General features: G+C 39.2%; 1 protein-coding gene across 1 annotated transcript; it reads right to left on the reverse strand.

The window, feature by feature from the left end:
* Positions 1–170: 170 nt before the first annotated feature.
* On the reverse strand, positions 171–12,047 carry LOC102218031 (ATPase family AAA domain-containing protein 5-like). The gene is made up of 22 exons (XM_023349364.1): positions 11,674–12,047; positions 11,169–11,232; positions 8,789–10,503; positions 8,632–8,713; positions 8,391–8,543; positions 8,099–8,231; positions 7,757–8,017; positions 7,529–7,677; positions 7,263–7,413; positions 6,051–6,389; positions 5,768–5,864; positions 5,081–5,163; positions 4,862–4,998; positions 4,603–4,780; positions 4,367–4,525; positions 4,042–4,269; positions 3,895–3,959; positions 3,612–3,801; positions 3,379–3,518; positions 1,217–2,103; positions 980–1,135; positions 171–878 (listed from the first exon to the last, which is right to left on the reverse strand). Exons 2-22 carry the CDS (start codon positions 11,217–11,219, stop codon positions 800–802), a joined length of 5,433 nt encoding a protein of 1,810 aa, XP_023205132.1. The 5' UTR covers positions 11,220–11,232; positions 11,674–12,047; the 3' UTR covers positions 171–799.
* Positions 12,048–12,467: the final 420 nt, after the last annotated feature.

The raw sequence follows: 12,467 nt of genomic DNA on the forward strand, positions 1-12,467 counted from the left end.
CAGAGGATGAACACAAGTGCACACTTTAGCATATTTGTAATAAATGTTGAAAAATCACACATCTCTTTAAATATGGCGTATAACTTTGTGTTTATAAAGAAAAAAATGGAAAAATTCAAAGGCTGAGAGTACTTTCACAGCCTTTGCACACGCAGAGACACCATGCTATAGCTTAGTTGGGTTAAGCCTTTATTTGTTTACAATAAAAACCAACTGGAAACTTTATACATATTTAAGGCAGAAAAAAAATCACTAAGAAAATCAATGATGAATGTGACATTCAGAGCTTCCTGTTTGAAGCTGCTTATCTATAATAAACTGGAGGAAACAAGAGTATAAGTGATAATTTATACACAGCCTTTACAAATATAGAAGCAGATTGTGTTTTACAGTTTTATTTCTTACAATCATAAAAAAGCTCAACATGTTTAACTGAGTACTTGTTAAAAGTTTTCAAAATCCAAAGCGCTAATAAAAAAAACGACTGTACAAAACCCCCAGATTCCAGCTGAATTTCATATAAAGCTTTCAAAGCACCAAAAGATGTAAAATACGAGGTTATTTAGTTGTGTGCTCTAAATTTCAGGGATTTTATTTATTAAAAAATGTAAATGTTGGTAATACAAGTGCAAACAATCATTTGTGCACACAAGAGCCACCAGTCTGAAATGAAGCCAACACCAACATGTTGCTGCAGCCATCTACAGCCCCAGACACCACAATTTATGTTATTTTTACCTTCTGAGAACTGAGGTTCTGAAATCTATTTATTTGTGGCACATGAAACAATCTGACTGAATTAGGGGAAGTCTTCAGCAAGAAACTGTTGAGTGCTTTTCTCAAGACCCAAGTGGATTGCATCAAGATAGTGAAGAAACCTGGAGAGAAGACATGAGACAGATGCAAAAGGTTATTTTCATATAAACAGACTGTTTCTTTTCAACTTTTACACTTATCAACACTTCCTGTCCACACCTACCTTCTCTTAACTTTCCCTTGCTCCTTCAGCTGCTCTGACCTGCAGATGGTGCGCATGGTGGGCAAATAATCCAAAGCAGCTGCTTGTCTGTTGCCAAGAGTGCCAAAGATTTTATCGAACAGATTTTCCATCACTTCCGTTCTCTGCAGGACTAACCTGGAAAACAGGATACCGCTTTTTAGTAACAAACTTATGTTTGTTGGGTTTCAGAGAGACCAAGATGGTGTAGAGACTTACTGTGGACAGCTGAGTCCATCCTGGGTGAAGCTGTAATCTTCTCGATGTGAAGCCACAGGAAGAGTGAGCTCCTCTGCAGCCTCTTTCCTCAGATCTCCCTCTAGCTGCTGCACTTTATCCCAGGCCTCAGCTACTGAAGCCTGACACTTGTGGAAGCTCAGAGCCTCCACAGCAGCCTGGATCTCTACAACACAACTTCCTGTGGTCCAGCTTTCTCTCCCGTTTTCAACTCTCAACTCATCAGTCATCCCATCTTTAATGACGGCACTAAACGATGATCTTCTATAACTGTTCAGCCCATCCGGGTGAAAACAAAGGGATGAATCCACAAAGGACATGTTATCCCAGAAGTCGGCTATGGATTGAAGACACTGAGAGACTGGAACAGTTTTTATTTGCTCCTCTGCAGTCAGCGGCTTCCGTTTCACCCTTTCAGAAACAACTCTCTCTTTGACTTTTTCTGTGTGAGGATCATTCTGCCTTTTGGAGAGAGACAGAAATCCATCTTCTGAGTCTGAATCAGAGTTCAACCCGTCCCTGGTGGGAAGGTGGTGTCGTTTTTTATTCTTCTTCATTCTGCTGGACACTTTAACTGGGCTGCAGCTGTCTGACAAATCAGCTGACTCTGCACCGTGCAATAAGCCGACACCGGGAGGCAGCGTGTCCGACTGCAGGGACGAAGATGATAGCTGCTGTTTTGGACTCACAGATCGAAGGTCTTGTGATTCAGGAAGACAGTGCTTAGGTTTATAGAGCTTAGAGGTAGATAGCTGTGTCAGAGGTAGAGGTAAGAGTTTCTCCATGTTGGAATAAAGCAGATTAACTCCTCGCCGCCGGCTGTCTGCAAGAAGCTCCAAGCAAACTGCCGCCTTCACCAAACTCTGGCTCTGTTGAAACAAAACACCCGAGTTTAACAACACAAATTGACCTAAATCCAGTTCCTACTGCATTATACACCACCCTCCTATTATATATGTTATGAGACTTGATAAGAATGTGCCAAAAGCAACACAATAAACTAACTTTAGTTTGAATCCATTTATTCAATGGAGAAAAAAATCCCCATGTAGCTTAAATTCTACGTTTTTAAGTGTCTAGAAACTTTTTACTAATGATCCATTACATTCAATTACACTGGGGTGTAAATACAATTCAACTGTTGTTGATCAGATTGAAATGATGAGAAAATTTTGATAAAATTTTGGATTCCCAGGTTAAATTAGTGGTCAGTCTAAGCACGTAGTTGTTAAGTTATGAAGTTATGAACCGTGGTAGTTGGTCAAAATTATTTTAAAACCAACCACAGCAGAAGTCATAATCAGAAGAGCTCTAAAAGCCCTAGTCGATCATGACAGAGGTCTGCTCACACTGAGTCAGGATCTGCTGCAGGTTTCAGGGGAGTTTTTCTCCCTGCCGTCACTGTGAGTGCTCAGCATGAGGGATTGCTGCAAAGTTAATGACTCAGTGCAGTTGACCGTTCACCGCTTCTACATGCTGGTGCAGCAGGAATGAATGCTGCAGTCAGTGAATTGATGCAATCTGCCAGGTTTCCTTAGAAAAAAGCTTTTCACCAATTTGAATAACCAACTGAACTTGACTGCACTGTTTGAGAACGAGGAGCGATTAAGAATGCAAGTAATTGACTTTGAATCCATCTGTATGATTGGATTGAGTTAACAATGTATTTCTGGACATAATTTAATGTTTTCATGTTTTGCAAAGTGCCTTAAGAAAACATGTGTTGTTAGTCACCATTACATGAAAACAACTGAACTGAATTTTATTGCAAACCATAAGATATAAAGCAACCTTCTTTTTCCATTTAAATAAACCGAGATGTGAAATAGTTTGCCACCAATAATAAATAATTTTTTTAGTGGGATTAATAAAGTGTTTTTTAACACTTTAACACTTAAAGTGAAAAACACTGACTAACTTGTTCATGCTAGCATTCAAAACTGAACAGTGGCTTTAAAAACATGGAAATCAGTTTGCAAAGCTTGTACTGGTGAATAATTTTCCTTTTCTATTGTAATATCCTGCTGTTATTTTTATATTAATTTTAGGTATATTTGTCCTTTCTTTTTGTTTTAGTGGTTTTATTGTTTGTATTCATTGTGCAGGGCTGCTTCATCCGGGATTTTGTTCCATGCCACATTTACCCCGAGCAGCTCCCAGATGTCTCCGTCAGGCTCAATATTCAGCAGGCCCAGCTTGCTCTCAGTGCAGCCGGTGTCACAGGGAGGGAGGCTGGATGTGACAGTCACAGATTTATCAACTGCTTCTGGTTTCAGTTCAATTTCTGTGCAAAAAGAGGAAAACATACTCAGACAAATTTAATCACATTAAATTAAACACAAATTCAGAGATTTACAGTTTTATCTTTTATCTTTACCATTTCGGCCAGTTTGAGCCAGCGGCCTCGTTGACGGACGCCCTCCTGCGCTCCGGGCCCAGAACTGAAGCTGCAATAAGCTCTGCCTGACGTCACAGCCATTGAGTTTCAGCAGAGAGCTGATGTCTGACGGATGAGTCCTCGTGTCCTCAGCTAAACAAAGGAGCTGCAGGTAGCTGCCCACATTCACCTGCAGAGCAGAATCAGGACAGTTCAATTCAAGCTCTATAAATCTGTGCCTGTATGCAGGTAATGTAAATGTGACTCTAAGCTCTCCACTTACCGCTGAAGGCGTTTTAAAATTAATCTCTTCAAAGCTTCCATCAAACATCGCGCTGAAAGCTGGATCTGAAAAACAGCAAAGATTATGCAAAGATAGTTATTATCAACACATCAAGCTGCAAGACATTAACAGTTTACTCATACGAACCGCTGGTGGTGAGGATGACTGGCCTCTTGGTAGTGCTCATGAACGTCTTGATAGCAGCAAGAAATCCTGAGTCATCATCAAAAATAACATCAACTTCTTCAAACAGGATGAGCGATGTGGCTGTCTTCTTGCTCTGTTCCTCGCTGCTCTTCTGTTTAGGGCTGCTGGTGGCCGGAGATTTGTTTTTATCACTACTCTCATTGGCTTTTATGACTTTCTTGGAAGGCGCTATAAAAATTGATCAGTAAAGATTGTGGTTATATTGAGACAAAACAACAAAACAACATAGATTCATTCAAAAACGTGGAAAATCCACAGCCATTACCAGTGTGTTCAGGTTTTTGTGGCTCTTTGTTGGCTGGTTGTGCCATTTTAAAGAACTTGGCTAAAGAAGTTGGAGCCAGGCCTCCTTTTTTAGCTCCTCTTGGTGACTGAGAATTTTTCCTCGGAGATGAAACCACCTTGCGAGGAGAGCTCACCTTTCCTAAAAAATGAAGACCACATTTTTTTTACTGCACAAAAAGGAGATTGTGTGTTATTAGTTTGCAATATTATTCATACTTGGAGAAGATCCAGGCCTGAGAGAGCTGGTGCTGCTGCTCAGTCCGTAGCTGTTAAAGTAGGCGGGTTTGTGGGCATTGACCCCCTGATTGTCCACCTGGTGGGACTGAGTCGCCTCCTTCAGCTGGGACAGAATAAGACGGCCGCTTCGCTGAGATGAAGCGCTCACTTCAAACACCTATAGAGGGTAAATTAAGAAATGAGGAAGTGCCGTATGGCATATTACAGTTTCTGTTCTTTATCTGTGATGAATGTCTACCTTGAAGCCCAGCTCTTGGGCGCAAGCGTAAACCGCAGCAGTTTTTCCAACTCCAGTGGGTCCAGTGATGAGCACCGTGTTACATAGCGTGTCCTCTGCATCCTGGTAGTCCTCACCTCCACAGTCCCATTCTGAATCTGAACACACAAAAAATGTCATGCATTAAAAATAAACGTGCTGCAAACAGAGGAAGTCATTAGTGGAAACAAAATCTCTAACCATAGCTGCCCTCTTCTGGTTTCTTATCCTTTTGATTTTTTCTCTCATCTCTGTCGGCACGAAGTTTCCAATCTTTAAGCCAACTAGAGAAAGAAAGAACAAATATTATCGAAAAACCTGCATTACACACTTTACATAAGTATTTCTATATTCTGTTACATTACAACTACAATGTATATTATTGGGATTTCATGTTGTACACCAACAATTTACCTGAATTAGATGCAAGAAACAATTTTCAATGTGTCAAATGCAAAGGTATTCCACATTTACTGTAAAACCCTTAAATAAAATCAAGCACAACCGACTGCCTACAGCAGTCACATAATTAATAAATAAATAGTAACCATTATGTAGTGTGAAAATAATCTCAACATAAATTCAACTATTCTGTGAAGGCGTGAGAGGTTTGATAGAGAAAATCAGCTAACAAACATCGTTGTGGACATGAACAATGTATCACAGATACATTCTTTAATCCAACTTAAGCAACAAAAAGAAAAATTAAAAACATGCTTAAGGAGAGAAATAACAACAAAAGCAGCCAAATGGCTCAACTTTGAAGGAACTGCCGTGACATTACAAATGTTCAAGTTCAAGGGCTACAAATAATTTTGTGAAACACTGTTTGACCCATAACTGTGAGAGTAAAATACAAATCCAGGAGCTGCTGGTTGAATTCCTCACCTGTAAAGCCTCTTCACTGCTGGGGTGTTGTCTATGATGTCAGCAGAAAGTTGTGGCTGGTATTTATCAGTCCACAGCAATTCCTCCTTCACTGATTCTAAGGATAAAATAGTCAGTTTCAAGGGATAAACCATGGCTGTTCAACATCAGTCCTGAAGGACCGATGTTCTGATATTTTACATACAAAGTACAACCAATGGAAGGTTTTTAAATACACTACTTTTCTTTTCTTTTCTTACACTAATATGAGTTGATAAACATGGTAAATTGCAGTGGAACGCACCTTTTCTTTTAGAGTCTGCTTCCAAAGTTAAGTCGTCCACTACAGCAACAGGATCCTCTTCAGAGGGGATGGGAGCTGAGTTCAGTTTAGGATTAGTTTTCTCCTTCATCTCGTCCTCTTCCTCCTTCATTCTGGATCTCTGACCTCGTCTGTTTCGGCCTCCCCTTCTAGGAGGCTTCTGCTCAGCTGGGGAGACGTTCTCCTCTGAACGGTTGGACTTCTGCTTCTTAGCCACCTTCACATTATTCTCCCTCTCATCTTCTTTCCTCTTCCTCTTTCCTCCAACGGTTTCATCACACAGCAGAACACAGGAGTCTTCGATGGTAACAGTTTCTGGCTCTAATAATTTCACACAATAAGAAAATAAGTTAAAGATAATAGACACATAACCTCATTGGTGGGCAATTTGAAAATAAATTAAAAACACATAGGAAAACTTTAAGCTAGACTAAATACTAAAGATATTGAAACAGAATAATAATGTTGGAGTACAGGGAAAACTGGATATTTTTGGAGATCAACACAGCGAGTTAGCTTGATCAAGTGTGAGGCTCGATCCCTAGGGGAGGCTCTGTTTATAGTAGTTTTTTTTGCAAAAAACTTGATCAAACTTACAACAACCAGAGCAAGAAAAGTTTATTTTCTCAATAGAGAAAAACGTTTCCTCATGAGAAGATGTTGCCATAAATCAGGGACAATCTTTCTCTGAGACAATAATGCATGAATCTGCTACACTAAAGAGTAAAAACAGAGGGCTATTATAGGCTTTTCTATAATAGCTCTTGACAGAGCAAACACACATCGTTAAGTGACAGAAGCAACTCACTGTTGATGGAAATCAGATTTCTGCCAAAAGATAGCACCTTTTTCTTACAGTCTAGAGTTGTTTTTATAAAACAGAGTGAAATGTGATTTTTTACAGCCAACAATACAGCATCATTTATTCTTTTCATTTGTAAGATTTTTTAAGGTACAAAATAGCATTGGTATTCTTAAAAAATAATTACACCTTCTATTTTATTGCTTTTTATATAAGTTTGTTATTGTTTCAACATTTTCCTTTACTTTTAACAAACAGAAGGATACATTGACACAAACTAGTTCATTAAAATTGCAACAGATTAAGAAAAATTATTTTTTCTACAAGCAAAATTAAACTTGGTCTGTGTTTAATATCAAAAAGGGCATGTAGTAGTAATTGTAAAGACTGACCTGAAGCTGCTAACTGCTGCTGAGGGTCGGCTCGTCGTTTTTGGAGGCGAGTGAAAACCGTCTGCGCCGGAAAGTGAGGGTTTTTGGAGCAGAACTCCGTCATCAGAAGCTGACGATCACTTTCAGAGATTTCAGGTCTCCAGACTGACGTCTAAAAATAAATTATGCTGTTAATTCAAAACTACCCATGATTTTTTTTTTAAAAAACTAAAGGAAACTTAGAAATGGGCATAATAAGAGTGAGATCAATAAGAATTATATTATACCTTTTCATAAGCATTTCTACAGGCTGGTTCTGTCTTTACACACAGAGATCCACTAATAGATAGAGGTGGGTTTGGTTTGTGGCTCCAAAGGTCCTTTAAATGACCCAATAATGAGGATTCAGGCCACGGCAGACTCCACAGAGAACAATCTGTCATTACACAGAAACACAAGCTAATATTCCACAGCTAAAGGAGGACACTGTAGATAGCTGTGACTGAGAATCCTACCGATAGGTGATTGTGTTGTGTGTGAGACCGGCTGAAAGGATGAAGAGGAGGCAGAGTAGGCCTCCTTGGTGGCAGCAGTCTTTGCCATCTGTTTCCTAAAAGACTCAGGCAGGCCGCTCTTTAAGAACTCCCTGCGCGCCCTGAACTGCTCGTCATCCTGAGAGTTGTCAGATCCTTCACGACTGCTGTCATCAAAGATGGAAATCACTGCCGACGCCTTCCGGGCCGACTTGTCTTGGCCAAACGAGGAGACTTTAGAGCCTGATGTAGAGAAAACACACACGATTACTAAAAATATTGGTAAAAAGTTAACAACAAAAGGTAAAATAAAAAAATAACAACCTATGGTAGCTTTGCCAGATGGTGCAGCTTTGCCAAGAACTTCATTCAGGCTACGCAAGGCCTTCTGGGTTTTAGTCTTTTCTGGTGCATTCTGGGAAGTATCGGTCAAATCTTCGATGCAGATAACAGAATCCTAAAAGACAAACCAATGAAGTCTTAAAATCCACTAACAAGTACAATCTCCCAACGGTACTTTATATTACATTTTTCGAAATGTTTTTTGTAAATAGTCCCTAATAAATATTGACAATATTATCAAGTGCAGTTTATAATATTAATCATAAAACTTTACCTCATCTTCACGGTAGCTCTTCTTGACGGAGGTTTTATTTCGAGATGATCGCCTCAACATTTCCTTCTCTGTAGTTTTCTTGCTTTGCTGAATCATTTTAGCTTTCTCCACCAATTTCTTTGCTTTCTGTCTTTTCTTGGACTCATTTAGTATCTTAAAAGGAAATCACAGCTCAGAAATTATAAATCAATGTTTCAAAAACAATTAAATGCATTTGATTTCTAAGTAAAATATCACTTACTTTATTTGAAGAAGTGGTTAAGTCGTTTCTACTTTCAGTCTTAGACGCTGGAACCGTTTTTTGAATTCTACTTAGTCTAATTCTTTAAATAAAAAAAGAAAATATGTCAGCTGCTTTAGACACATACACTGAAATACATAATTAAATGAAGTGTTACCTGATTGGACTTTCATTTGCATCTGGCGGACACACCATCTGTGCTACAAAGACACCATGTCTGGACCTACGTGTCTTCGGTGTGGACATCTTCATAGGGCTGAGCTCAGGTGAAGCAGTATTTAAAGTCTTCTTGGACTTGCTCTGTCTCCTGGTTTTCCTCACAGGACTTGTTGGAGTTTTTTCAGGTGATTTTCTAACCACAATTTCTCGTCTGGACCTCCTCAGAGCTGGAACCGTAGGAGTTGAGGTGATGGGAGGTTCTTCTTTGTCATCTTCTGCTTCTACTGTTATGACCTCGGTTTCTTTTACAGCAGGTGATGTGTGGATCTCCTCCTGCTTATTGTTAGCTTTATTTCTTCCCTTTTTCCCACTTTTCTTTTTGAATGTTTTGCTCTCCTTATGGCTTGGCTCTGCAGGAAGAACTGAAACATCTCCATCCTCAGCAGCCTCCATGGCCTTCTCCTCAGGTTGCTTCTGTTTGTTTTGGTTTTTAACCGGTTTAGTCTTGGACCCATCCAGACTGGGCTGCTTAAAAGCAGCCATGAACTGCTTCCTTTCGACTTCACTGCACTTTGGAGTTGACTCGCTCTCAATCACAGCCAGCTCCAGATCCTCCTCTTGAAGAACAACGTTGGACCTTCGTTTGCTGGTTGAAGGAGAAGGAAGTTGGCGTCCCTCGTCTGCTGGAGGAGAAGCAGCAGGTTCTGCTGGACTACCAGCTCCTTTTCTCCTGGTGAAGATTGATGCAAACTTTCCCACAGCTTTTACGGTTTCCTGTTTGGGTGAAACAGCATGCACCTCGGCCTGAATGGTGAGAGTTCGGGGTGAGACTTGGACCGGGTCGACACTTTCCTCAGCCTTGGGGACATCCAGTTGCTTGCAATTTAATTCCTCTGCTTTTTCTTTGTTTTTACCATCACGTTCTTCGCCTGGGTCTTCTATTATGCTTTGACTCTGACTCCGCACAAAATCCTCAAAGGAGATGGTAACAGTACTGCTGTTCAGCTCAGAGGTTTCACCCAACCTGACGTTCATACTAACATCACAAAGTGATCTATCTGCTTCCTTCTCCTCTGGCTCTGGATGCTTTGACTCTTTTTGCTGCCTCTTCGTAGATTTTCTTGCTGCCTTTTTAACTTGTTTTACTTCAAATCTTGGAGATAATGCTGTAGTGTTCTGCTTTGGCTCTATATCATCAGTATTTTCAAATTTGCGATCTCTCTGTTGAGGGGAATCTCTTTTAGTCTTCTCATCACTGGCGGTTTTGCAGATTTCTGATTCACATGTCTCTGCATTGAGCTTTAACAACAAAGCTGCCGTGTCGCTTCCAAGGGTCCCATGGCTGATAGCTGCATCTGATGTAGAGTCTTTGCTTTCCTGTGTTTCTTCAACAATCAGGCAGTCATCGGTGGCACCAACATCTTCAGTCGGCACAAGTTTCTTCACAGCTCTGCTGGTCTTTCTGCCCCGTTTCTCAGACGACTTTTTCCCCACTTCTTTGTTGGTGTGTTTCTCTTCAGGTTGAGGTTTTTGACTGTTTTCTTTGAGGTCTTGTGGTGGACTTGACTTTTCTTTAGAAGAAGGAGTCTTTCGACTAAAGTAGTCCCTGATGTTATTGGAGCGAGGAGGAGAGAAGGGTTTCTCCACAGGTTTGGGAACAGGCGAGAAATAGTTTGTGATCTGCTTGACATCTTTGCGAGATTTCTTGCAAGGCTGTAAAATGAGAAAACACAAATGGGATGATTTATAAACATCTAAATAATAAAGTTTTGCATTTGTGAGCATAAAAAGGGAATTATAAAGGTGCTTGAAACGACAAAAATGAGTATTCCAAGGTACATATAACAGAGATTCAATTAAATTTTATTTTATCATTGGATAAATGTCTCACCATGGAGTATAGATATTATTTAAGGCAATCTAAATAAAAACTCTCTATGTCTTAACATCTTAGTTGAATAAACTGACAGTAAGTCTAGTCTAGATATTTAGAGTAAATTTTGTGAAATAAAACATGACTAAAACTAATGTTTGCTGTAACATTTCAGCACATTGTACTCCCTTGCTATTGAAATGTGCTATACAAATAAACTTGACTAAAATGACTGACTATAATGAATAATATTTAAAACCAAGTTAAACATATTGTCAAAATTAACACTGGCCTCTATACATAAGGGGTTGCAATTTCATTAAAACCAGCAAGATAATATTTTCCTCAATTGTGTTTATGTTTCATCAACCGAACAGCTGGAAGTGCAGCAATCATTACAAAACTGTCAAATGGACACATAAAAAATCTGCATAAGCACTGTAAAACAAAACAATTGTAATGATTAAGATAACACGACTTCCAATAACGAAATTTTGATTTCTACCTGAGTGTCAAAGTCCTCGATGACAGAAGCCATAGCCACAACACCAGCCATAATTTCAGGAGACCTGAAAGAAATGTTTAGATTTGTAAACATAACGAGTATTAAGTTAATACATAAGAAACATGGATTTATATGCAGTTTTTGATAAGTTGTGAGTTATTATAGGTTTAAAAGCACATCAATTTCTATTGTTTACTAAATAAATCTTGATGTTTTCAGAGACAGGTATGTTTCACTAGATCTATTTTCACAACAGCACTTCGAAATCCGTATACATCTTGTCAATCTTATTTAAATGCTTCAAGAATCATTTATAAACAAAGTGTTACAGTACACTCAGACAACCTTTACATAATGCGATGTAAACGTAAAGGACATGGTTAGCGTGTTTATTAACAACTGTAAATTATTGTTACAGTTCATATGGCGGCCATAAACTTCTCTAGTTTGGTTTAAAACAACTGGCGGATTGATACAGCAACACAGAGCTAAAGAAAACACTCACCAATATTTTACACCCGTAGCTTGCTGCAACGTCAGGTACTGTTTTCTTATTTGCTACTTTGTGTGTAAATAAAGAACAACCGTATCATTCATAGTTCGAAGCAGACGAGTGTTTGTTGTCAGTAGGTTTCACTGTAAAACAACAAGCTAAGTCTCACTGTAGCCGGTCTATGCGCAGCTCCTGACGGTTGTCCGACCATTTTCCAATTCCGACTCGGGTACCTGAAGGAAGCACGAAGGTCTTCACTTTAATATTTCAGGAGCTGCAGTAAACTGAAGCAGTTTTCTTGACATTTTTCTGTCGCTTCAAAAACGCGCCAGACTGCTGGTGAACGAAAAGCGCCAAATTTACGTGACCTTTTCGCGAGACAGCCTTCCGCCAATCAAAAACAAGAAAAACAGCCCGTCATCTTCTGACGTATTTCACCAACAATAAAGATGGCGTTCGGTGTCTCATTTGGTGCAGGAGGAATATTCACAGCGACCTCTAATGTAGAGAGTAGTAGAAGTGCCATAAATGTCAAAACATTGATAGAAATTAGTTAAATAAAATAAAAGACACACGAAGTAAATTAATAAATATATGCTTGATTCAGTTTCTTATTAAGTGTCTAAACCTTTAAATTTCATATAGTTGTTTTTAGCATTTATATTTATTTCTGTAAGCATTATATCTTTGTCCATGGATAACATACTCAATGTTTAATTCATGATTTATCCATTCAGTTACTTAATTGTGCATTGATAATTTATTGGCATGTTTACGTAAATCTTGACACATAATCAGATATGAAT

The sequence above is a fragment of the Xiphophorus maculatus genome, chromosome 16 (genome assembly GCF_002775205.1).
Source record: "Xiphophorus maculatus strain JP 163 A chromosome 16, X_maculatus-5.0-male, whole genome shotgun sequence".
In the NCBI taxonomy this organism is placed as follows: Eukaryota; Metazoa; Chordata; class Actinopteri; order Cyprinodontiformes; family Poeciliidae; genus Xiphophorus; species Xiphophorus maculatus.